The following is a 25,999-nucleotide window of genomic DNA, read 5'->3' on the forward strand; positions in this document are numbered from 1 at the left end:
TGATAACGCTGAAGTAGAGTTTTGAACCCTCCTCCCTGACAAGAGCGGATACATGAGTGTGTGCAACGCTAAAGGATGTGGTCGGCTCTGTGATGAGGAAGAAGTGCACAGAACTCTGTAACAAGCTGCCTGCAAACAATCGGCTCTGTACCACTGGGGCAGATTAAAAACCAGTGTAAAAATTTGGATTATTTCAAAGTTTCTCGTTTTGGGACCGTGTCGTGATTCTCTGAAGATGCATTGAGGACAAAGACAAGATGGAAGTGGAGGAGACTGGTGAATCAAGGACTTCCTGGTATGATACCTTTTCTTTTTATATTTGTTAACAACTCTTTCCACCTTTGGGTGCTGTAAACTCTGTTTGGACCTGGGAACAATGTACGAATGTTATTTAAAGTTGGTTTATATCTGGATTCATGGTGTCAAAACTCAACCTTTTGACATTGAAAATGATAAGAACAAAATAGATTAACCTTCAATGATTAGTTTTCTTTTATGTAAGGGTAACTATTGATTTCAACATGCGCTGCTAGAGGTAACCAGGCCACTAGAATCCTACTCAGCTACTTTTTACTTTTTAGGTTTAGCTCAAATAAAATAACACAGTGTGTAAGCACGTTTGCACTTTAACAGTGTTGCCCTTTTTAGGTCAGGAGAGACACACTCCAGCCACTGTGACCATGCTGGGGTATGTCACACTAATCTATTACATATCACCTCATTTAATTCTGTCTGAAACGTATCTGCGTATGATCCTACAAACCAAAGAAACTCACCTACACTTTAAAATTTGTACTTATAGAAGAAGAGAAAACAAGACCCGGCCCCTGAGACTGTGATCAGAATCACAGAGGTGAGTGTGATATCTGACAATAACGTGTGTCGCTGCTGTGTGTCTTCATTTTTCTTGTGTGTTTCTCTGTAACAAGCGGAAGTTAGTCAACCTTACCTTTGTGACCACAATGCTGAGCACAGAGCTCAGCATCAAGAGTGATATGAACACAGTGTTCTGCAGTGTGGCTGTAGACCCTCTCTGACTCCACAAACCTTCAAATCATGTCACTGTCACGTTTTGTCACATCACAACCACAGCAATTTTTCCACTTTCCAAATAATCCTGTTTTGCTTTCAGCTTCGTTTTGTGTTATGCAACAGATTAAACAAAAAAAAACACAGATAGTTCAATACATCTCGCAGTGTTACTACACTGAATATACAGCTGATGTGGTTAGTGTGGAGGAGAAAAAAAAACTGGCAGACATCTTGTATTTTACTACAGAGGCATAGTTTAACCTCCTTCCTCTTTGAAAGAGTCACACAGGAAATGAGAGATCTGCACCATAGTATCTCACCCCTTTTGACATCTCTGTCTTTTTTCCATTTTCCTGAACCCCCATCGTGTGTTTTTCAACCTCACCTCTAACTTACATCTTTCCATCCTGTTGTTTTAGCAGGATGAAGAGGAAGACGAGGAGGGTGAGATGATGTTCGACCACACGAAGGAGTCAGAGGTGAGGTGCTTCCCTCTCTGCAGGTGCCAGATGTGTGTGCAGCTGTTCTAAAGTAGACAGTAGTTTGTAGTTTGATAAATGAACCACTTGGATTTTTTTTTTTAACACGCATCAACATGAAGTTCAATGATGATTTCATTTTAGGAGCCAAGTTATAAAAGGGTCAAACCTGTGGCAAAGTCCAATAGCCTCACAGGTGTCATAACCCCAGTGAAGACCCCCGCTCTCAAACGCATCGGACAGTCCATTTCAGTAAGAATGCACAAACACAAACTCCTACTGTTACGTAGCATAAACTACTAATACGTGCCGGCATTTCATCTGCTCTGCTCTTCTCACAGCGGTCCATTAGTTTTCGCACAGAGGCTCGACCTTTGCCCCCGGCTCCCCTGCGGCCTCGCACGAAGGCCTCGTCGTTTCCACGGCGGCGTAACAGCCAATGCTGGAGTGACACAGTGGAGAGTCATGACCTCACGGCGAAGGAGATCAAACGTCAAGAGGTGCGAGAAGCAGAGGGCTATATTTAGTTCATTTACAGAATTGTACAACCTGCCTGTCCATTAAATATAAAGCGCTTGTGTGTGTGTGTTTCTGTATGTTTTTGTGTGTGTCTGGGGGTAAGTGGGTCAAGCTGTGGGGCTGTGGTTGCAGTGTGGGCGGGGTGACAAGAGCCTGCTCTGTATTTCTGTGAAGCAGCTCTACACGGGGATTATGAAAGAGGATGTGAGCTGGCACTGGAGGCTCAACTTCCTTTATTGAACAATCAGCTGTGAAAGCTCATGCAGTCCATCTGTGTATTTTACCACTTGTGCAAGTTGTGTGTTTGCATCCACATGATGGTGTCTGCGAATGGTGGTGCCACTTGTCTGGTTGCAAGCTTTCAAACGGTCACGTCTCTCCCTCCCTGCAGGTGATCTATGAGCTCACTCAGGGAGAGAGGCAACTCATCGAGGACCTCAGTCTGGTTAAGAAGGTAATGGCCAATAAAACACTTCCACCTGGGTGGAACACACTGAATACATGTGAACCTCTCATCATTTTAACCAGTTGTTCCAGTTACCCTGACACCAGCTTCTCACACTTCTGCAATTGAGTTGCTTCTCTCTTCACTTTGGCCTCTTGCCCTGTATGTGTGTGTTTGTGTTTGTGTGTGTGTGTGCGTGTGCCGCCAGGTGTACTATGAGCCCATGCTGAAGCTGGACATCATGACAGAGAGTGAGCTCGGGCAGATCTTTGGTACTCTGGACTCCCTCATTCCCCTGCATGAAGGTAAATCATCTTGCACTCTATTCTGTTATCTCAATCTCCACCCATGCATCTGCAACACCTCCATCTGTCTTAATCATTTCAGTGGAATCATATTGATCTGATTTCTAATTTTCACACTATCACTCAACTTTTCCAAACAGGAACTATAATCTTGCTGATGGCTACATCAGTAAAAAACAACACATAACAAAACAAAAAACCAAACACACTCTTTATATTATGTGTTATAATTCAACAATGGCTGTGGTGATGCTTTAATTCAGTCGTTAAAAGTAATAAGAATAAACCAGATCAGGTTTGCTGTTTCATATCAGATCTGCTGAGTCGTCTGGAGCGGCTGAGGGGATCGGAGAAGACAGTTGGGGAGATTGGGCCTACGCTGATTGACTGGGTGAGAGAGAAGAAGAGATAAGGGCACAACCCACTTTCACTGTCTCCACTTCCTGTATTCCCTCTATTATGTTCCTCTACAAAAGTCACTGAGTTCAGTCTTTGTACATCTTAGCTTTTATCTGACTTCAGATGTCTTACCTGATCATCGTTCCTTTCCCCCCAACCGCCCACCCACCCACACACACTTTCCTCTCTGCAGTTCCCTCATCTGGGGGCCTATGTTACATACTGCTGTAATCAAGTTGGGGCTAAAGCCCTGCTGGACCAGAAGAAGCAGGAGAAGCGAGTGGAGCACTTCCTGCGCCTGTGTCAGGAGTCTTCATTCAGCAGGAAGCTGGACCTGTGGAACTTCCTGGATCTTCCTCGAAGCCGTTTGGTCAAATACCCACTGTTGCTGAAGGAAATAAAGAAGTGCACCCCTCCGGAGCACCCTGATGAGGACACGTTGCCTGAAGCTGTGAGTTGCTGTGCTTGTGCATTTTATGTCTCAATATAAACATACTGTACGTACAGGATATAAAAATTATATAGGATGGTTTTAATAAAAATGTCAGCCATATTGTGTAGGAGAAGGAAGGAGATAAAATGCACCAGAGAGTTCAGATCTCACTTGTTTCACCAGAACAAACACGCTTTCACTCAGGTTATCGGCATTAGATTGACATGATGCTTAAAGCATGAACAATAACATTTATCCATGAGGCTCTATTGATTAGCCTATAACATAATGATTACCGGTAAATCCTAAAATTGTGCAATATTAAATATCACAATAAATGTTGTACATGTATCCTTTATAGGTAGAGACTAAAATAGAGTAGTGCTGTACCAGCTCTTCCCGAGTAAAATAGGATGCTGCCATTATAAACATACAGTACCCCATATTTATCTCAAATGCATGATGGGAGCTGTGTCCTATTTTAGTCCCACTCAGGATTTTAAATGTCAACCACACAGTGTCTCGCTTGGTTTTTGCTGATGCTGTGTAACACTTTGTCCTTCTCAGCTGGACCTGATCCATAGAATCGTGGCGGAGGTGAACAAGAAAACAGGGGAGGCTGAGTGTCAGTTTTACAGACGAGGGCTCAGCTATCTCGAAGAGAGCCAGAGACTACCAGAGATCCAACAGTCCCGCTTCCTCTACTGTCACGGAGAGCTCAAGAACAACAAGGGCCAGGTAGTGGCACTCTGTTGTCATGTTTAACTCTAACTTTCCGTTGGTTGAACTTTGAGTGGTTTTCCTGTGGTTATTTGACCTAATTATATCTGAACCAAAGAGGGTCAAATCCTCTACATTCATATGTGATGTGTAATAGCTATGTACATATATATATTAATAATATCTGTATATGTCCTCATCCTTATGAAGATTTCACCATAAAATCTGAATAATAGTTGCTATACCTTCATTTTATTAATATATATCTAACCATAGCAGTAAATATGCTCATAAAGCCATCTCTCTCACATTATGCATGACTGTGTCCTCTGACAGCGGCTGCATGTGTTCCTGTTTGAGTTGGCTTTGGTGCTGACCAAGCCGGCGGAGGACAGGGATGGATTTCCGGTATTCAACGTGTACAGACAGCCTCTGCCCAATGCTTCGTTATATCTAGAGGAGATCCCAGATGGGGAGGCTGGTGGGGGCAGCACCTTCAGAGGAGCCTTCACTGGGGGAAATGATAAAGGTAACACATAAATATGTTGTGCTCATTGTAATAAGACAAACTTGTGGGCTTGCAACTGATGATTATAACCTGTGTCCATGACCTGTGTCCTTTATTTATACTTTTTGTTTCATATTTGCAAGGGATGTCCCATTAATTGACATGAAACCCTACAACCTTGCTTCCTTTCAATTTCCTTCTCTACCTTCTCTGTCGCCTCTAGTGAAGAACTGTTTCCGTGTGAGCAGCAGAGGGCGCTCCAAAGCTCACCCGTACAGCCTGCAGGCCAACGACTCCTTCAGCAAGCAGCAGTGGATCACCTGCCTGCGCCAGGCCATCGTCCAGTCAAGAGACCGATCGGCCAACACCAGCCAGCTCTCCCCTCACCCCGACCCCACCCTGTGTCACATAGCTGACCTCAGCCTCGGCTCGGACACAGAAATGGCCGACCACACCAGTCGCTGACTGGCGGACTGAGCACCAGGAGGCCTGTGGGGTCCACATGTTAACTATTGACATTGGAGAAAATAAAAGGGACTGTTTGTAAAAGATGATTGTGCTTTGATACACATGGCATTTCGTACGTGGATGATTGTCTTCTCTTGCTCTTTGTCATGGATTTGTGATGATGCAAACTGTACAGCTTTGGAACAGTGATACTGAATGTGAATTTACAATGTTAAATGTTTTTGCGCCTGTTTTTTTTTTTAATAAACTGACACTTAAAAGTTTATTGAGAACTTCATGGAAAAGTATACAAAGAAAAGTCTAAGTATAGCCACGAGATCTACAGAGAAAAGATTAGAGATGATTATCCTCCCTCCCTCTCTCCCTCTCTCCTTTCTCACCCTCTTACTCTGACACTGGTCGCAGTGCAGGGGAGAGAGAGGTAGACTTTCAGTCCTAGCCTACAGACAGAGTGAAACAGTAGACGTCCCCATGCATTTTTAACAGCTCAGCAGGTGATGGGAACAGTTTGGTTGGGACAGTTTGTCCAGAGATAGAGTGACCAAGTGATCAGGTGAGTCCGAACTGCTCTGTTTCTTTGCTATTACTTCAGAATTTATCAGGCATTATTTGCAAACTAACTTGCAAGATTTTATCCTTTGCCTGCACTAAACAACAGCGAGAATCTACTTCGGGCACTGAGTCAGATCGCACCTTGTTTGTCAGATTGGCTTGTGCTGTTTCAGACTTCATATTGAATTGAAGTCAAGTTTTTACATTTAAATCAATGGGCACTTGATTAACTATTATTACCTCTTCGGTTCATAACCATGTGCTCTCTAGAAGATATATTGATATCTGGTTTCACTTAGATCTCTCCCAGACCGTGGCTTTCAGACTTGCTTAGTGTGCTGTAATTAGTAGGGAGAATCGTGAGCCAGAGTGGATAAACTGCATCTATTCAAGATACGGATTTACCTAAAGGGGAATGTTCATTCACAAATTAATCCTGTTCTTGTGCCCTCAGTTGTGAATGACGTCCCGCGTGATTTTCCTGGGAAGAAAGGCTAATACTCTCTGTGACACAGCTGACGTACTACGACCACCTCCTGCTCACCTTTGATCCTGCATGTGAAAAAAACTGCATCTTACCCACTCTGAGGCGCAAAAACCACCTGGCTTGCATTTCTTTGGGAGACTCTTGTATCACTGTCAGGACTCTTGTGAGGTTTACTGGTAAATCAGGATGCCAGGGGCGAGCGGTGTCAACGTGGAGGGGTCTTGCGAGGCCTTGTGTCGAACCCTGGTGTCTCAGAAAGGCATCCAGAGAGAGACGGCTGACATCTCCCAGTCTGTCCTCTACACTTCACTGATGGGCCTGCTGCTGGTCACCGACAATGAGGTGCGCACAACTTAACATGACAACACGGCAGAAGCTCACACTGCATGCTCAAACCGCTAAAAGTCCTGAAAGTTTGCTCCGAATGTAGACGGGGACACTCATGAGTCAAATGTAAACACAGACAGATAAGTCGTATAGAGGAATTAATGGAGAGTACATATCAACACACACGTGTTTCAGCACCTGTCAGCAGTCCTTGGTCACTAATAGGATGACTGCTTGAGGCTGACCTCCTTTTAGACTTTCTTGTTATGTTAATGAGATAAGAAGACTAAATCTGTCCTACCAATGTTACACACACTGACATGGCAGGGTTACAGCGGACAGACAGACACAGCCAGGGGTCAAATGGTAGGACACAACGTACTGTACTTGTGCATACGTTTCCTTTTAAAGACAAATGAATATTCATCTACATCTTGTATGTGCAGTTCTGTGTAGTAGCTTCCTGTCATCGTTTTAAAAAATTACTTTACAGAAAGAGCAGCTGACAGTAGGAAGCGGGAGGGTTGGCCTTAGAAACATTGGAAACACAGTAAGTGTTGATGCAGCAGCAAACTCTTGAAATAATATCTCTACCTCCGGGATTGCCAAAATCATTTTTCACATCACCATGCTCACCTTCCCCCTTCGCTTTGTTTCCAATCAGTGTTTCCTGAATGCAGTGGTTCAGTGTTTGTCTCACACACGTGGCTTAAGGGACTACTGCCTTGTCAAGGCCTACAAGCATGAGAAGTTCTCCAAAGAGGACGCCAAGCTCATGGAAGGTGTGTTCCTCTCTCACTTCCATGTTCCCTCTCGCACATAATGTTTCTTTCCCTTGTTGTTAAAAGCATCTTTCTCCTCCTGTACCAGCTTTCTCTCAGGTGCTGTCAGGCCTGTGGGATGTAAATGAAGGAGACACAGTTGTTAATCCACGACAGTTTTACAATATCTTTAAAGAAGCTGTGCCTTATTTCAGTGGTTACAGGTAAGAATGTTATTGGTTACCTTTCTGTTTTCCTCAAGGTTAACTGCAGCATTTATAGAGGCTTTTGTCCAGGCAATATTAATGCTAGCACAATGCTAAAAGTGCAAGTGCAGCAGGCCACCTTTAGATCAGCAGAATAGTTTCCATCACAAGAAAAAACGTTAACTATTTCTGTTAGCTCTCCGCTTTGTCATGCTGTTTTTCAGTTTTATTATCGGGGCCTGTATAAATGTAGCTGCCTGTTACAGTCATATTAAGAAATCTCTCTGTGTCTAACCCAGTCAACAGGATGCTCAGGAGTTTCTCAGGTTCCTGTTAGACAAGCTGCACACAGAAATCAACCGCAGGGCCTACGTTCGGCGGACAGGGAAGGAACCTGAACAAAAATATGCTAGAATTAGGTGAGTGTGTTCATGTTGTAAAGTGTAATCTGTGAAACTCTCATGTCCCTTCATGTGACCACAGTTAGTTTCTGTCCCCCCCTAACTCATCTCTTGTCCCCCCCCCTGCAGACTTTCAGAGGAGGCAGTTTCCATGTGGAAGAAACACTTAGAAAGAGATGATAGCAGAATAGTAGGTGAGGACCAAAATCCAGTCACTATCATCTCCAAAAATAAGGTCAATGCAGCACTGATGATGTTTCTTTCCACCCATCTGACAGACCTGTTCTCAGGGCAGCTGCGGAGTTCGCTCCATTGCTCAGTGTGCTCCCACTACTCCAACACATTCGATGTGTTCTGTGATCTGTCGCTGCCCATCCCCAAGAGGAGCTCTTCAGGGGAGGTCACGCTGAGGGAGTGTCTGGACCTCTTCTCTCAGGAGGAGAAACTGGACAAGGAGAATTCACCAGTAAGTTAATACAGAAAGAGTGATAAACCCCCCTCCATCAATCTGTGACCTATATTTTATTAATCATGTGAAATGTAAACTGTAGATAAGATGAGCTAGCACTGTGGCTCTCATTTGCATCAGATTCATTGAGAGTTACCTTTTCTTTTATGTTGCTTTTTATTGTTTCACAAAATTACAGCAGCATGGTAAAAGACAATTCAGTCTAAAGAAGAGAAAACTGTCCAAACTAACAAGAGGTTATCTGCCACCATTGTTTTTCAACTGTGTCTTCAAGACATGAATTGACGACGCCGGTTTTGTATTTAAATCTCCTCTCTATTGTTATAGTTTGATAAATCTAAAAGGAAATTAAAGGACACTTTGTCTGACAATTGATTTTGAAAATTAGAGAATGTTTCAAGGAAGCAAGTGTATGAAAACACATTACAGAGAAAAACTTAAATATTTGTGATATAATAAGAACTCAAACTCAAACTAAGGTAAAGTTTGAAAAGAAAGTAATAATCTATCATCTAATCACAGTTTAAGGCTCAAAAACTCAGCTATTGTGTCTCAGCAGGACTCTCAGGGTGTGGTTTGATCAAAAAGTTGCACTGACTGATTGTGGCAACATAAACAAAGGAACTCACGGCTGTCATCACAGTTTGACTCTGTTGCTTAAGTGCGATTGCTGCATAGACACACATGACAACATCCTCAATTTAGCCCCACCCACTTCAAACCAATAAAGAAATGACACAGACTGAACAGTAGGTACAGAACAGACTTAACATGTTCACTCAGGATCCAATAATGAGCTGACAGAACATAATATTCAGTAATAATGTGTTGTGCTGTAAAATGCTGAGGTGTCTTTTTGTCTGTGTGTGTTTCAGATGTGTGAGAGGTGTAACAGACGTACAGAGTGTACCAAGCGGCTGTCCATCCAGAGGTTTCCACAGGTTATTGTGATCCGTATCCTTGGCAACAACCCCTTAATGTGTCTATATACTGTGGGCAAGTCAAATTCATGTGCAGCAGGTCATGATGCTTTAACAGCCTGAATCAGATTTGAATCGTTTCACAACATCACGGTGGTCTATCAGTAAAAGTACAGTATATGTGTCCTTCCCACTCACTAACCTAGACCTTGGACGATATGGACCTGCTGACTGCGGTAAATCTACCACACTTTTCTTTCCTCTCCTGCTTTGATTTGCATGTTTAGGACAATCATGTCACTGAGTGTTGTTTCATTCATTATGCGAATGCAGTGCTTTGGCTGAGCTGAAATAATAGTGTGCAGGCGAGGTTAGAAAACAGCAGGCTTATCAAGGTTCTACTGTTCAGAAGAAAGAGAAGGAACAACACATGGGTGAAAGTAATTAATTTTGACAAAGGGAAGCAGAGCACACAATGACAACACATTTAAACTCTTGTTTTATGACATTTTACTTTGATAGTCGGCAGCTCAGAGAAACAAGAAACACAAGGAGAAGGAGAGGTGGATACAATGAAGAGCTTCAAGATCATCAGTCAATCTTACAGATATATAACTATAATCGACTGAATGACAAAATGATATCAATTCCATATTGACTTCAATTAAAAACAACTAATTATAGGCTACAGTTGATTTGAAAAATCAAAAAAAATACAATTTAATAGAAAATAATGGTTTATAAATGCATAATCAGTAACTCATCCACAGCTCATGCGCTTTCTGTTGTTATTTATTTTTTAATGTGACATCCCCACAGGCCCAGTTCTTTATGATTTATATGCAATATGTAACCACTCTGGGACCGTGAACATGGGCCACTACACAGCCTGCTGTTCTGATGAAAATGGTTGGTGCTTCTACAATGACTGCAGGTGAGAGCCACCTGCACCCAGGTCATTTCGTTTGACAAGCGATGACCCTGTCAACTGCATATGACAGACAGTATTTACCTAGGTTACTGTATCTATGGGTCATTTATGTTGAGACACTTTCCGTATAAACTTGGATCTATTTCTCACAACTTCTCTCAATTTACTCATCTGCAGTGTGACTCCAGTCTCAGAGAACCAGCTTCAGACCAATCAAGCCTATGTGCTGTTCTACCAGCGCAGCAACAGCACCGCCACCGCCAGGAAATAGAGCACAGACTGGCTGAGTCAGGCAGCCAATCAGAGCAACTTTACCTCCAGTGTCCATAGAAACAAATAGAAGCAGCACTGCTGTAACCTCTCAGCCTCAGTGAGAGAGAAGCCATGGCTGCTTTCAAGGGGGCTTGAGGAGGTGACCCCTCGTCCCCCTTTATCACAAGGATGTTTTTGAGGAGTGTGAGTGAGAGAGCTGAGACAGCTCAGACAGACTGTAGCCTTAAGAGTCTCTGTGCCCTAGTTCTCAGGCAGGAGTGAGTGAGCCATATACATGCACACCGTGCAGAGCTTTAAATGTAAGATAACTGTGATTCATGCTTACTAACATAAGTCCAAATACAGAAATGTAATTCTTGGGTGGAATAGAAATTAGTCAACGATTCATGATTCAACTTTTTGCTAAAAATCTCGGACTAATTTTGAGCTATACAGTTTTCTGAGAATATATGTAGGATATAGCCTACTGTTAAGATATGTACTTGTACCCTATGCCATCTTTTCATCTACATCTTTCTCCATATGTACAGTTAACTTTGAAACTTGAAAATATTAAAATGAGCTATATTTTCTCTCTAGCCCTATTATAATTTCCATGTATATGTATGTATATATTTTTCTACGTTTGTGTCTACTGCATAAAATCCTAAGAACATTTTGTACACAATGAAATCAAGTGAATGTAATGCATTATTGATATTATTGATAACAGTCAATTAAATACCAATACATAAAAAAGTCTGATTATTAGACTTGGATTTTGAATGTTAGTTAAAGGCTATTGAATTTACCATTGATACTGTTGTGTTTGTTGTTGTCATATCCTTTACTTAATCAAAGGTGAGCCTATGTATCAGTCTGTCCGCAGAAGTAAAAAGGCTACTTGTTTAGCTTAAAGTCAGCCTCTGTAACTAATATAATATTGCACTATTGACAAAGGTGCACCAAGTGCAACTAGTTTTACTAATCACACAAAGTTTTCAGTTTTTTCGCTCAACTTCGCAAACGCAATTACTCAAGTGAAAAATAGATGCTAAATTTTACTTAAAATACAGTAGTAGGCTGATAAATGGACAGAAATGGATAGTTTGCCTGGCTATATTCGACTGTTATAGGCTACTGTTTCATATATCGATATATCACAAACGATCTTAATATACTAGGCTAACATTTCATTTTCATATGCCGCACAAGTAAAGGCAGAGACAGTTCAGAGAAGTGTTATTATGTGGCATCTTTAATAAAGGTGCCGCAGCCGCATCCTGCTGACGGGGTGACGTAATTGCGCACATGCGTATGAGTCGTGGGCGGAGTTTTCCAGTCGGTCAGGAAGAGGAGAAAGGCGGACACTGAAACATCAAGCGGTAATCTTATTCTGCTACAGCTTTTAAACTTTAAGCCGACTCTCGTTTCGGTCACAGGAGAGCCACGGTAGTGCGATGACTTATGTAGTCGTGATTTCAGAGAGAATACCTGGAGTGACAGGAGTTTAAACCACGGGAAACACCGTTAGCTTTGCTGCTAGCTGCTGTTAGCTGGTTTGACAGGCCCGGACTACATTGCACAGCCTTTCAGCAGGAATGAGAACACAGCACGGAAATGCTCTCTGTTTACACCCTCTACCGCCGAGGCAGCCTCCCTGTTTTCCAGCCGGGGCTTTTTTTTTAGCTTTAATTTAATCGTACATTAGGATATTTAAAATAAGATATTAGACATACGGAAGGTTGCCTGCCAGCCTTACCAACGTTGTGTGTGTGTTACTTCTGCTTAACAGGAGGAACTGTTGATGAAACATACCATACATGAGACTTGCAGTTGTAGCTACCGCATACAACACAGGGAGCTTGATCGCCTGGCTCGCCCTGTTTGAGCATTAGTACACTAGTAGTAAAATGTTGTTCGGGTGTATTGTCAGTGGAAAGTGGGTGACTTTGTACTTAATAGTCTAGGTATAACCTTGTTCTGTTCTTTTTTCCCCCCATAGATGGCAGCCATCAGGAAGAAGTTGGTGATAGTTGGGGATGGTGCTTGTGGGAAGACCTGTCTGCTTATAGTCTTCAGTAAAGACCAGTTCCCTGAAGTCTACGTGCCCACTGTGTTTGAGAACTATGTGGCAGACATTGAAGTGGATGGGAAACAGGTAAGACACACTGTAAAACACTGATGCATCACATTGTTCAGTACAGCTGCAAAAATTAGTTAATGATTGAATAATTCATTTACAAATTTTGGATTGGCAGATATGTTGTTAATCACTTTTGGGTTTTAAATAGGAGAAATGAATGCCCTTCTGTTTTGATGATAATGAATTGAATACCCTTGAGGTTTGAGCTCTGAATCAAACCATTCAAGACCTCTGAGTTGTAAGAAGGTATTATACCAATTTTTCATGTTTTTTTTTTTTCAATTACCGTAGTTGATTGAAGAAAATAGATTATGAGAATATTGTATGAGTTTAGTTCGGTTGCTGTTTTTAAAATGACTTCACGTATTTTGAATGATGAAAGGTAATTTTTTGTCTGAACTTTGGGTTCAGCTGATTAGTCTTCTTTTGTGATTAAACGTCCATTTTTTTGTATAATATCAGTAGCATATGGCGTCAATAAAATGTCAAAATAGTGAATCCAATACAATATGTTCAAGTAAAGGGTAATTTCTATTACTATTATTGTATTGTTATTTATTAATTTGCCAAGTAGTGGTTCGGTCAATTGTCAGTCTTTAACCCCCTAAACAATTTGGCCTTTATTATTCAGGATACTGGAAAGCAAATAATCCTCACCTCAGAAGTAGCTTCTGGTTAATTTTCAGTGGTTTAATTAATCAACTAATCAGTGCTGTACTTTCCTATCACAGCAAATGCCCACGTTTTAGAATACAGATAGTGAATGCTTAATCCTGCCCCTGCAGTCATGCCTTATAAATTACTGGAACACTTTAGGGATTATCAAAAGAGTTGATGAATAATTTACTGACTTTGATCCACCTGTCTAATCATTTAATCAATTAATTGTTTCTGCTCTAATAGAAATCCAAGTTTTCTAAATGATCTCTGCCAATAACAGCTCTAATCTGATTCACATCCACCCATAAACAACTACTGTTGTAATGATGTTTTTAGAGTCTCTTTAGTCTTGTTTTCAAATATCTCCTTGAGATTGAAACTGTTTATCTCTCCTGTTTTCCTAAATTAAGCATACAAACCGTATGAAATGAGTCTCATCTGTCACATACTTTAATTACACAGTCAAACTCTCAATTTTTATCTATGCAACTGTCCATTCACATCAGTCTGTCTCTGTATTCTCAGGTAGAACTAGCACTTTGGGATACAGCAGGTCAGGAAGACTACGACAGACTGAGGCCCCTCTCCTACCCCGACACTGATGTTATCCTCATGTGCTTCTCCGTAGACAGCCCTGACAGTTTAGGTATGGTCTTTGCAGCACTTGTGCCACACAATTTTGAACACATTATAATTGTAAAAAATCACATATGTTGCTAACCACTGCACTCTTTTCCTTGACTCACTGTAGAGAATATTCCAGAAAAGTGGACCCCGGAGGTAAAACACTTCTGTCCAAATGTTCCCATCATCCTGGTGGGTAATAAAAAAGATCTGCGCAATGATGATCACACCCGGCGAGAGCTTGCCAAAATGAAACAGGTCAGTTATTTTTGTTGAAAACACACAGGAATGTTCACATTTGTTGGTGCAAGTCTCCAAATCATAACCCTCTCTCTGACTTGTGTCCTCCAGGAACCAGTTAAATATGAGGACGGCAAAGAGATGGCAAACCGCATCAGTGCCTACGGCTACCAGGAATGTTCTGCCAAAACCAAAGATGGTGTGAGGGAAGTCTTTGAGATGGCAACTAGGGCGGCACTGCAGGCCAAGAAACGTGGCAAGAAGTCCACCTGTCTTCTGTTATAGGCTCTGGGAGAAAAGGAGGGAGCTGCTCTTAAGCACAGATGGAGGGGGCAGCTTCTAATGAGATTTGACATGGGGGAGAATATTTGGGGAGGGGCCCAAAAAAGTTTTGCAGACGCTCAATTTTGGATCATCCAGTTATCCTCAGTAAATTAAAGTAGGTCTGAAATGATTTGATAGGCTTCCACTCATCGGTCCTTAGTCCATACATTAGGTTACGTGCCATCTTGCTCTCCTATCAAAACATTTTCAGACCTAGAAGTCTGTAGGGCAGGTGGTGGGGGGGAGGGCTGGTTTGAAGTTGAGTTGATGTAAACAAGTTGATATGTGCCATGATGGGAATGAAGAGAGAAAAGGTCCTTACCAGGCCAAAGACAATGGGAACATGAGAGAGAAAAAAAGACAGTAATATAAAATAGTTTTGAATTAAGACCATGTCTAAGTGGATTTTACACAGTATCGCCTACATGTAGTGCCTTGAGAGCAGTGGTCAAGAAGAGCAAGTTGAGGGGTGGGGATTCATAACTTAGATGGGGTGTTATTTTGTCATTTGTAGTGTCCACACTTCACGTTTTTGAATGCTTTTTCCCTGTCATTGGCTTGGCTCCTTCAGGCCCATATTCTGACTCAGGCGCTATGCAGGGGTATGCCTAAACTAGATTGTATGAGATATTTTCCCATACTGAATTACTTACCTGAACTTCAGAGTGTATGTTTGTGTGTGTGTGTGTGTGCGTGTGTGTGTGTGCATGCGTGTGCGTGCGCATATTGTGTGCAACTGTATGGTGGTTTGTTTTTTCCAGTGCAGGTCTGCATGCAGTGAATGTGTGTGTGTGTGTATTTGTGTGTGTATTAACATATGTGTCTACGTACTGTATGCATGGAAAAGCCCTGTGTCAATGACCTAACCCCTTGTTTCCATGCCAAAGTTACCCCTGATGACCACATTTTCTGGCTCAGACGGGTAATGGAATTAACAGATACTCAGAGTGACATAGAAAACTTCACTTTACTGGAAGACATAGTACTATAGCTAGAGGCACAATCAGGTTAAACATATTATGAGTTTTTAGGACCTTTTTTGTGTATACCAGAGATTCATTTGATTGTGTTAATCAGTGGGTCAAATCATGAGTGGTGTAGTCGATAAGTTGAAATATTCTTTCATATAGATGATAGGCTTATCTTATTACTATAATGTCCATTATGTACTGTATGTCTTACAAGGCCTTGTAAGGACATGTTAATGATGTGTATTTCAAGTTTGCCTTTTACTCAACCCTCCCCATTGCCCTTTTTATGATATTGTCATTATTGTACTATAACTTTTTATTGTTGATGTCTCTAAATTTTCTTAGTATTTTTTAATCATTATACTTAATCCTGCTGTTATGATCAATTTATGTCAGTTTAATGATAAATTGTAACCGTAGTATTATTTCATTTAATTAACTGAAGGTCAAGCTTGGGGTGCAAGGTTGGAAGATTTTGGGGGTGGGCTGCTAGAGCATTTTTTTTTCTTTCTTTCTTTTGTACTGTGACATATTGGGATTTCTGGATTTTTTTTTTTTCCAAATAAAGCTGGTATTAGGGTTTTCTGTTGTATGGTGTATTCATGTCTTTGACCCATGTATTCATTAATAAGTACAAACCGCTCTCGGTATATTTCTACCATTAATTTTACTTTTTTCCCCCAAATAAAAAATATCATAACTGAAATATCTGATTCTATGATTTCTATCTGAAGATGACAGAAAAACGCATCAAATTTATGTCTTCTCAGTCTTTCTGTCATGGGGTACTAGTTTAGGGTTGGCCTGTCCGTCTTGTCCAATCATCGTCCAGATAAATGCATTCGCTTTCTAAGCACCAATCAAACACTCGAGTCAGGTATTGGCCCCGCCCACCCCGAAATGTTGTCTTGATGTGGCCATTTTACACTAGGATCTCAGAGAAATAAAACACGCTTCTTTCCAGGGTCACAGCGTGACATTCAACGAGCCACTGCCGGCTACATGTGACGCTGGTGAGTGTCTCTCCACTTTCGCTCACAACCGAAGTTTTTGTGTTTTTGCAACAGCCGACAACCGTTTCGCAGCGTCTACGCTGGGACGAGCTAGCCAGCGTCAGGCTAAAGTAGTTAGCATGTTCGCTACGAGGGGATGACCGCCATACGTCATTGTTGATTACTTCCTAAGTTTGGACATGTACACCGCACGTACATAGTGCACGCCTGTTATTGGTGCAGGGTCATTCTCTTGTTTATTTGTTGCCGCTGGTGAGTTGTGTGTGTAGCAGCGCGGATAGATTTAATTTTTGAAGTTAGGGGGTAAGTCTGTGCAGCGCAGTGCCGTAAATGCAGCTAACCTGGTGACAGGTAAGAGGTAGCGCTACCTCGATTGCACAGTTTGTATATTGTAGTCGTGCATCCTGGATATAGCTTCCTCTTAATATCGATGCTTACAAATCTTGTCTCTATGGTGTGTAAGATATAATGCGCATCTGTCTATGATTGTTCCTTGTCTCTGAAATCAGATAAGACCAGGAGCAGAGTCAGTGGATCGGCATGGAGTATGAGCGGAGGTGAGTGAACCGGTTATTTTATATCTTTCCGCCTAAAGTGTAGGCTACACCATGCCAGACCAATCCTCTCATATTGTTTTTTTTTTCACTGTTAGCAGGGGTGGACGAGGTGACCGCCTAGGTCGCTATGGCAACACGCATAACGATCACAACTTTAGGGATATGGACTACAGAGGTTATGGCCAAGAGGACGAGGAGGCAGGACCAGGGTATGATGTCAGAGCAGAGGGGGACAGACCGTACGGACGTGATGATAAATTACTGGCTGCCCCTGACTTCTCACCGGGGCGCCTTCAAGATCGCCCTGGATTTCATCAGAGAGCCGATGGGCGAGGGGACATCACGCATGAGGGGAAAGGGCTCCCGTGGGCCCCCTGCACTCAGTCACAGCCTGATCTAACCCTTCCCATGCTCCAGAGAGATGAGGAGGGATCCAGGCGGGAGTTTGAGCAGCTACGGAGCGGCCCTCAGGACAGGGGTCGAGGGAAAGGCGGAAGAGGTTTCCCAGAGACTGGTGCCAGCAGTGCCCCTCACTCGGGGAGTAGGGAGGGCAACTGGGGTTGTGGAGGCGCCCACTCTGAACAGGTGGATTACAATGCAGTAAGACAGAGAGAGGAGGACAGGTTCTCTCGTGGGGCAGTGAAGAGGAGGGTAAGCCGTAAGAATTTCATCCTCTTATAGTGCTTATAACATTTTCTTCTGTACATTACATAAATGTTTTTTTTGTGTCTGGTGAAGGCTTTTCCAGTGGGGTCGGAGGAGCATGGATCTGGGAATGCTGCTCCAGACCTGTCCCTCGAGGAGTTGGATCAGAGGGATCAGGATTACCGGGCAGATCTGGACCACAACCAGAGGCCCAGCAACATCATAATGCTCCGCATGCTTCCACCCAATGCAACAGCCAATGAGGTGAGAGGATGTCTCCTGGACATGTTTGTCTCTGCAGTCTGACGATGCATGGGTCTTTCTGTGAGTAGGCTTACACGCTGTCCGTTTTCATAGATACGGGCACAACTTCAGGAGCAGGGGATCCAGCCTAGAGAGGTTCGCCTCATGAGGAACAAATCTTCAGGTGAGAACTTAACCATTGCCCCGATTTTTGTTTTGTTTTTTGTCTTCTCTTCTTATATGTTACACTCATCCATAGCCCGCTCTGTCATTTTCATTTCTCTTCCAGGTGACTCTCTTATCTGCTTGGTCCTCTCTCTCTTATTAATAAGAGTCCTCCCAATCGTTTTCCTCCTCTCTTACTCTCTTTCTTCCTACTCTGACGCAGAGTAAATAGCTGATGTAAAGAACACATTTATATTTATATACGGGCTTGTGCTTATATTCCTGCTTTGACCCTGGTCTGCCAGTGTCTGTAATCTCGCTTTCGCCCGCAGGGCAACAAAAACATCCATGCACGCTTCTAAGGAGAGTTTTATCTATCTTTTGCTTCTAAGAGAATGCATGAATATAGTTATAGGTTATAGGTTTTCACTCCATGGCTTTAATTTTCCCTCTCACTTTGGCTCTCTTCTTGTCTTGACCCCCTTCATGATTCTGCCTCATCCATCCTGAAGCGAGGTGTGTCTGATTAGATGGACATTGCTCACAAACTAACAGTAACACCTGAGACATGAACAGCGGAAGCAAGAGTGTGTTTGATTGAGTTTGTCATCGTAGCTTTTTTTGAGTGTGTGTCAGGATACAAGTGTGGCAGCTATCTCTCAGCTATGAGAGTGTCATCCATACCACTCAGAAAGCTCACCTTTTTCTAAAGGTTTTCCATAAAGGTCATTGTCTCACTGGCCCTCACCCTTTGCTGAACTCATTGGTTTCTGTGTAAGATGTGCCTGTGTGACATTGGCACACTTACTGTCCTCTGCTCTACTGTCTTTCTCACTCCTACATCACTGTTTATAAGACAAACCACTCAGTTTTAAATGTTAAAAATATAACCTTTGATACACAGTGCTGCTTTAAAAAAAAGTTCTTAAACTAAAAATGTGTTGAATTAAATAAGTGTGTTCAGTTACAGTAATGCATGGACAGGATGTGGAGCATTTAAAGATATTTCATCCCACCACAGTGCTACATAGTTTAGCCAGCTCTCTGACTCTCAGAGTAGGGGCGTGTGTGTGTGTCTGTTGTGTTGGTGCCTGGGTGCTTCGTTATTCAAAGCCAAAGAGCTCAGCCTCAAACTGATGAGTGGGTAGGTTTCTCCCTCTCTCTCTCCCCCCTCTTTCCTTGACCCTGTTGAGATACTTGTCGTTGCATCCTCCCGCCCTTGCAGAGAATTTGACAGTGGCTCTCCAACTGGCTGTCAAATGTGTTACTTCCAAGGGCGAGAGGAAGCAATGGTTTATTTTATTAGTGCTGATACAGGGTCTCTCTCTCCTCTGTACATGAAGCACTAACCCCTCACTGCGTTGTTGTTATGTTGTTGTTGTTGTTGTTCGGTTACCATGGCGCTGGGCGGTGTCCAGGTCAGAGCCGAGGATTCGCCTTCGTCGAGTTTAATCTCATACAGGAGGCCACCCGCTGGATGGAGACCAACCAGGTCACTCTCCCCTACACAGACACACATACATATATGTATATACATGCATAAAATGGGACATGTGGGTTAATACAGGATAAACACACTATATCATGCCCTGTCATTTGCAAATGGTGCATTCTAGTACGGAGAAATTAATGTTTGTCCTTGAAGTAGATAAATCTTTACACTACCTTTCTTTTCTACGTTATACAGAATTGCACAAACAGGTAAATTCATGTTATATCATGCTGACGTTTGTCTGTCTTTGGCCCAACTGCATAGTTTTCATATCTGGACCCTCCTAGTCACACGCTCATTTGTCCAGTACATGCTCCTGTGTCGTCAGCGACATGTTCTCACTGTCTCCTTAGTTTATCACCTCTGGGGTAGTATCGATAGTATGACTATAATTTCTCACACAACGGTCTATTGTATGTTGAATCAGAACGACTATAGTACTTCATTTTCTTGTTTTTGAACCTTTCATATCAAGGTCATCCACCATTATTACGTCTTTAGGCTGGAGCTATTGTCTATTTGGGAGGCGAAAGTGATGACAATGGGATGGGATGGGAATGTGTGGCAAACTGAGAAAAGGTTCCCCTTAAGGGGGGAGGGATGACACAATTGAACAGAACACACTGTGTCCTTAAAAATGGACACCCACACACTACACATACACCACCTCAGTCCGTCCCAATTTCCTAAAGCTGAAGGTTGCAATTCTCTCGTGTCCTCTTTCTTTCAGCCTCAGTTCTTCTCTCTTTCTCTCTGTCCCTCTCGTCCCTTTCACTCTCTCTCATCTCTTGTGAGATGAGGCCTTTCTCTGGCATGTGTGGCCTAATTATCACTGATAATCATTCTTTGTTCCCCCTCCTTCTCTTTCTCTTTCTTTCAGGGGGTGCTGTTGATTCTGGGACAAAGGGTGTCGATGCACTACAGCGACCCAAAACCGCGTGCCAACGAGGACTGGCTCTGCAACAAGGTTGTGTGTGTGTTTGCATTGCATTGCATGAAATCTAAATATGTATGCTCAAATGACTTGCAGTCACATTAGTGGCTTTCTCTTTGGAGAAATGATCTAACAAAAGCTTGTGTACCATTTCAACAGTGTGGTGTGCAAAACTTTAAAAGGAGAGAGAAGTGCTTCAAATGCAGTGTTCCTAAATCAGGTAAAGTTTAAAAACAAATTGTTGTAAATAATGTTGATGATAACATTACAATCACACAAGCTCCCTCTCTCACCATAACACATTATATAAAAGTCATGTTGTCTTTCCCAGAGGCTGAGCTGAAGCTGCCCCAGTTGCAAAGGGATTTGCCTGTTGGTCTTCAAAAGGAAGGAGCCCAGGGCTTACTGCCCCTGCCAGCACCCTACCACTCGTCTGCTCCCACTGTCACCCCGGGACAAGCTACACAACAAGCAGATGTTGCCAATGACAGTGAGTCTGTCTCTTGACATTTTATTGCCATGGAAGTATCTATTTTTATGTGTTGTTGATATTTGCATGTGGTTTTTTTTTTTAATTGTACATAGATAATGGAAGAATTGTATACTTTTGCCATGTTTTGATGTTGTTTACAAGTCAGAAAGGGGTATACTTGAATACTGAATTGTTTTTTTGTTTTTTAAAAATTGAAATTCTAATAATTTCTCCCGTTCTCCTTCAACAGCTCTGATACTTAGAAACCTTGGTCCTCATACTTCAGTGGAAGCCATCTTATCTGCTCTGGCTCCATTTGCCACACTCTCCCCTTCCAACATTCGTCTTATCAAGGACAAGCACACGCATCTCAACAGGGGCTTTGCCTTTCTACAGCTTTCTACTATAGTGGTGAGAAACATGTGTTTGAGTACTGCCATTCACTCAAAATAAGCTTTACCCAAAACATACATAGATACAGACAATTCCTTACAAATGCCCCTGCACTTCAGTCACAGGTCTGTGTATCTTTTTATAGGAGGCGTCTCAGCTGCTCCAGATCTTGCAGGCTCTCCAGCCAGCTCTCTCTATTGACGGGAAGTCTATTGTGGTGGAGTTTGCCAAAGGCTCCAAACGGTAAACACTCACACACCCCAACCTGTCTACAAAGGAAACACAAGTGCACCACAAATTATTGGTTATTACACCAGGGATAATATTGTGACCTTAAGTCATATTTAAACTGGCTATGTGAATAAAGTAGATGAGAAACGGCTTAGGAGAAGAACAAATGTTAATGTCTGTTGAATTTTTTCGCAAGAAATGCTGTTGAAATGAATGTTTCCGGTAAAAGACATAACATCACTATAACCTCCTCTTTCTCTATATTTTCTGTCAGTGATGTGTTCCTGACTGACGGCAGCAGAGTAAGTGCTGCCACAGTGGCCAGCACAGCTATAGCTGCTGCACAGTGGGCTGTCACACAGGTAAGCTTTGATGACTAATCACTATAGCAAATAACACATGTGGTTGCAACATGTCTTTCATCTCACACCAGATGTTTCATTCTTGTGTTTTCATTTTTTTTGCCCAATCGTCCCACACAGACTGCTCAGAACGGATCAGGTGGAGGTCAGAGTATAGATACAGCGGTGTATCAGCAGGGGGCAGCAGTAACGTACAATCAAGAGGGACATGAATACTCTGGGCTAGATGGTACAACTTTCAAGACCCAGACAGATGCCCGGGTGCCTGCTTTACCCGGTGCGGGAGCAGCACTGATGGGTGCATACACAGGAGGAGCTGCTCCAGGTTGGTATCACATATGCCACATACACAGAGCTTGTTACCCTTGTGATCTGTGTAGCTATGTACATTTGACTAATCGTTGTGGGTGGTTATCTACCGGTATGTGCAGCTGCCATTTCATCTGAGGCAGTGACATCTGGATCAGCAGTCGTACAGCAGCCTCTCGCTCATACGCACACTGCTCTCGTGACCACAGCTGCCGCCCTACCAGCCACACAGGTATGACATTAGATTTCCCTGCTGTTTGCATTAATTCAGCCATTACAGTCGGTATTAAAGAGCTTTGTCTCGCCACAGGTTGAAATAGTCGGAAAACCACAACCAGCTGCTCCCAGCCAACCTGCTACCCCAGGCACTGAACACGAGCTCCAGCAATACCGTAAGCCTTTGTGTATTCACTTTTACCCGTTACTGTGACTATTTATCATCACTGAAAACTGAAAATGGATGAACCGTTGTGGCTAATGTTCCTTACAGATCTGTGTTTATCTGTAAGGTATTTGAAATTGGAAGAATTAACAGTCAAGCTAATCTTTTTGATTCAGTGTTTTTTTAAATTGTTCTCTGACCTTAAGGCAAATGTCCTGTCTCTGTCTGTAGCTGTGCCAGATGTGTCCACATACCAGTATGATGAAAGCTCTGGCTACTATTACGACCCACTCACTGGACTCTACTATGATCCTAACTCCCAGGTAAAAAGTGTGGTGAATGTACTGCAGTCAGAAGGTTAAGACGTCACTTTTGAAAGACTTTTATGAATGATTCTTCTGCCTTAGGTTTTTAGTCTGGTTTTCTCTTCTCTTCCTCTTTGCAGTACTACTACAACCCTCACTCCCAGCAGTATATGTACTGGGATGGAGAGAAACGCATCTATATCCCTGCTGCCAGCCAGTCAAATGCTGAAGGTGCTTCCATGAGCGATGGCACAGCACCTTCAGACTCGCTGTTTGCTGCATCTGGGAAGGAAAAAAAAGACAAGCCCAAGAATAAAACTGCTCAACAGGTACCCTCCATCCTGGACTTGAAGTTCAAGTAGTAACATATTAATTAAACTGAGCTGTTCATTTCAAAGCCGACTTCTGTGTCCTGAATATAACATTGACTAATTGAAAACCTTCCACTGGCTAATATCTATCTCCTGGTGTTGATATCTATAGATTGCCAAAGATATGGAGCGCTGGGCGAAGAGTCTCAACAGACAGAAGGAGAACATGCGTTCTGTGGCCTCTTCCCCTGCCGTTGGCTCCACAGCACTGCCTCCCGGTTACACAAGGGCACCGGGCCATAGTCGCCAAGATGACCGCCGGGAGTCTGCTAGTGCTGATGCAGGCTACGCTGTTCTGGAGAAAAAGGTGGATGATCCCTACACAGACTTACACGCATAGCTGTAAACATCTGTTTATCATAGTGATCAGCCAAAGCTCCTGCAACCAGTCCTGCTGCAGAGCAAGACATGTATTTGCATATGAAAAGAGTTGATTAACTGACCTGTTATTCTCTTTGGCTTATCTGTCCTGCAGGGGGCGCTGTCTGAACGGCCTCAGATTTTTCTGGACCAGATCCGACAAAGTGCAGAAGTAAGGACATGTCCACCATGATGTGCTTGCTACATATTTGCTTTTAGAGAACTAACACCATATCCTTTTATGTGTATTCTCAAGCATACTTTCATTATCCCATGTCTTTTTGTTCATCAGTTTCTGATCTTGTGTCTTTTTATCTGTAGAGTTCTCCTCCTCAGCAGCAGGGTCTGGTCCCAGCCTACAGTGGAGAAACTGACAGTGAAGAAGAAGGAGGCGACAAAGATGAGAAGGAGGGGAGAATGACGGACTGGGTAAAACTGGCCTGTCTGCTGTGTAGGAGACAGTTCCCCAGTAAAGAGGCCCTCATCAGGCACCAGCAGCTCTCTGAGCTCCATAAGGTGATTGCACCAACAGCCTGAACGTCATTTCATGCCTCTGCAAACACTGCATAAATAATGAACAAAGAGAAGCTGTTAACAAGCCAGTATGTTTCTGTGTCATTTGTTCAATTGATGGCACATATACATTCTTATCTGTTATCCAAAGGCTGTTCCATAATGACAAAGGTGCAGCCCAATCAGAATGTTAAAAAAAAAAAAGGGTGCAGCCCAATAACATTTCTTTTGTAATCATGTTTAAACTTTGACCTTGTTATCTGTCTACCCTCAGCAAAACTTGGAGCAGAGAAGAACCCAGCAGGAAGCTGCAGGCAAAGAGGTCGGTTGGTCATGCCTTGGGGTATGACAACAGTTTGACAACATTGCACAGAGTCAATATGATTGTTGCTGATTAAGTGCACTGGGAGTTGGTCTCATTGTCCTCTCTTTCTTTGGTTGCAGAGACTTGATGGACCTGAACCTCCTGATCCTAAGAGGAGGAAGTTTAGCCCCATGTAAGCAGCAGTAGAGTAATAAAGAGACTCCCTGTGTTCAGTTGGTGCTCGATGTGCTGAAGTTGTCATTAACAACATTTTGGATGCTGCATTGAATTTTCCTCTTGTACTGCTAAAGTCAGAGTTTTCCATTCTATCTACAGCCATGTATTGTGATGTTCATGAATGCAACTAGTTTGTAATGACTTGTGTGTACTCCAAACAAAAGAATGATGGGTCCCATTAACACTAATGTGTAGCCGTTTTGTCATATTGCAGTCATGAGTTCATAATACAATACTTATGGTCTGTATTTGCTGAATAATGTGTTATAAAGTGCATGTAAATTAATTGAGAAGAATCTCACTCTGTTGTCTTTCTCTCTCCAGTGATGGGATCACGGGCACTAGCCTCGGTGCCAGGATGCTACAGGGAGGTGTGAAAAAGGGACTATTGCGCAATATGCAAGTGGACTGAGCCCACACCCTGAATCCTCAACATCCTGGGCAGGACAAGGACACAGCCCAGCACGCAACGCTTCACCATTAACATCATATAGAAATCTAGAGATAAACCTCTTCATTTTGGTTTGACATTACAATTACCTCAACCGTGGTAATACACAAACATGAACAGATCCTGTAGCAATGGATGTCAGGATATTGCACAGAATGCACCTTTTTTGCTTTCTTCCTGTATGATGCAGTTTTGAGTTCTCACTTGCTTCAGAGCTTGTGTGTGATAAACAAGCTTAATGTGGTTGGGAAACATTTGCTGCATGAAAGTGAAAGATCCTTGTAGATCTTTATGGCAGCAAATTGAATTTTCTAATATTACTGTCTATGCACCATAGAGTTTTTTAATTTAATGTTATATGCCTTACCATTCAGTGAATGACTGATCTGGGCATGAACTGTGTATACATTTTAGAGTGAGCACTTTTATACCACTGTGGGAGCGAAGAGACTGTGGCCTAATGAACTGGACAGGGTCGCATTAACACTAGTGTGTAGATGAAAAGTGTCTCAATTTTTCATACTGCTGTATGATTTCACAATGTAATACATACTTATCTCTGGAGAAAGTTATTTTTTATGTCTGTATTTGCTGAATAATGTGACTGTGTTTCATTAAGTTCATGTAAATTAATTAAGAATAATTACACATTTTCATCATTATTGGTCTGTCTTGGATGGG

At 42.6% G+C, this 25,999-nt stretch overlaps 3 protein-coding genes and 1 pseudogene across 10 annotated transcripts; all 4 read left to right on the plus strand.

The window, feature by feature from the left end:
• The first annotated feature begins 78 nt into the window (after positions 1-78).
• Positions 79-5,561, plus strand: arhgef3l (Rho guanine nucleotide exchange factor (GEF) 3, like). 2 transcript variants are annotated; one of them, XM_083975484.1, is made up of 13 exons: positions 79-295; positions 649-688; positions 803-853; positions 1,452-1,511; positions 1,656-1,763; positions 1,853-2,011; positions 2,422-2,484; positions 2,684-2,780; positions 3,095-3,171; positions 3,373-3,630; positions 4,180-4,350; positions 4,669-4,861; positions 5,064-5,561. In XM_083975484.1, exons 1-13 carry the CDS (start codon positions 258-260, stop codon positions 5,303-5,305), a joined length of 1,557 nt encoding a protein of 518 aa, XP_083831610.1. In that variant the 5' UTR covers positions 79-257; the 3' UTR covers positions 5,306-5,561. The 2 variants fall into 2 exon arrangements, with proteins under 2 accessions (XP_083831610.1, XP_083831611.1); XM_083975485.1 differs by having other exon boundaries at positions 1,455-1,511.
• A 972-nt stretch (positions 5,562-6,533) lies between these two features.
• On the plus strand, positions 6,534-10,633 carry usp21 (ubiquitin specific peptidase 21; the record flags this gene model as incomplete). The annotated part of the gene is made up of 11 exons (XM_083974615.1): positions 6,534-6,689; positions 7,168-7,224; positions 7,339-7,456; positions 7,545-7,659; positions 7,941-8,060; positions 8,172-8,236; positions 8,321-8,508; positions 9,387-9,465; positions 9,560-9,667; positions 10,251-10,365; positions 10,540-10,633. 11 exons carry the CDS (start codon positions 6,534-6,536, stop codon positions 10,631-10,633), a joined length of 1,215 nt encoding a protein of 404 aa, XP_083830741.1.
• Positions 10,634-11,925: 1,292 nt separating this feature from the next.
• Positions 11,926-16,285, plus strand: LOC310988769 (rho-related GTP-binding protein RhoA-C-like; annotated as a pseudogene). The gene is made up of 5 exons (XR_014596489.1): positions 11,926-11,999; positions 12,620-12,775; positions 13,946-14,066; positions 14,172-14,302; positions 14,396-16,285. The product of XR_014596489.1 is annotated as a rho-related GTP-binding protein RhoA-C-like (transcript).
• A 190-nt stretch (positions 16,286-16,475) lies between these two features.
• Positions 16,476-25,974, plus strand: rbm10 (RNA binding motif protein 10). Of its 6 annotated transcripts, none has more exons than XM_083975473.1 (23): positions 16,476-16,592; positions 17,102-17,149; positions 17,245-17,800; positions 17,888-18,058; positions 18,152-18,221; positions 19,621-19,694; positions 20,575-20,661; positions 20,788-20,848; positions 20,960-21,118; positions 21,351-21,511; positions 21,639-21,736; positions 21,999-22,086; positions 22,207-22,411; positions 22,518-22,627; positions 22,706-22,787; positions 23,009-23,100; positions 23,223-23,411; positions 23,566-23,760; positions 23,929-23,985; positions 24,135-24,329; positions 24,601-24,669; positions 24,771-24,823; positions 25,192-25,974. In XM_083975473.1, exons 2-23 carry the CDS (start codon positions 17,133-17,135, stop codon positions 25,277-25,279), a joined length of 2,877 nt encoding a protein of 958 aa, XP_083831599.1. In that variant the 5' UTR covers positions 16,476-16,592; positions 17,102-17,132; the 3' UTR covers positions 25,280-25,974. The 6 variants fall into 6 exon arrangements, with proteins under 6 accessions (XP_083831599.1, XP_083831603.1, XP_083831601.1 ...); XM_083975477.1 differs by having other exon boundaries at positions 24,601-24,648; XM_083975475.1 differs by having other exon boundaries at positions 17,248-17,800.
• The last annotated feature ends 25 nt before the right edge of the window (positions 25,975-25,999 follow it).

Source organism: Trachurus trachurus, assembly GCF_905171665.1.
Source record: "Trachurus trachurus genome assembly, chromosome: 7".
Classification (NCBI taxonomy): domain Eukaryota; kingdom Metazoa; phylum Chordata; class Actinopteri; order Carangiformes; family Carangidae; genus Trachurus; species Trachurus trachurus.

Excerpts from the sequence above, each read along its gene's own strand:
- arhgef3l (XM_083975484.1), top strand. The coding sequence starts at position 258 with ATGGAAGTGGAGGAGACTGGTGAATCAAGGACTTCCTG. Across the intron at positions 854-1,451 it reads CTGTGATCAGAATCACAGAG|CAGGATGAAGAGGAAGACGA; the intron begins GTGAGTGTGATA and ends CTGTTGTTTTAG. Across the intron at positions 2,781-3,094 it reads CCTCATTCCCCTGCATGAAG|ATCTGCTGAGTCGTCTGGAG; the intron begins GTAAATCATCTT and ends GTTTCATATCAG.
- rbm10 (XM_083975473.1), top strand. Across the intron at positions 17,801-17,887 it reads GTGGGGCAGTGAAGAGGAGG|GCTTTTCCAGTGGGGTCGGA; the intron begins GTAAGCCGTAAG and ends TGTCTGGTGAAG. Across the intron at positions 24,670-24,770 it reads TCGGTTGGTCATGCCTTGGG|AGACTTGATGGACCTGAACC; the intron begins GTATGACAACAG and ends CTTTGGTTGCAG.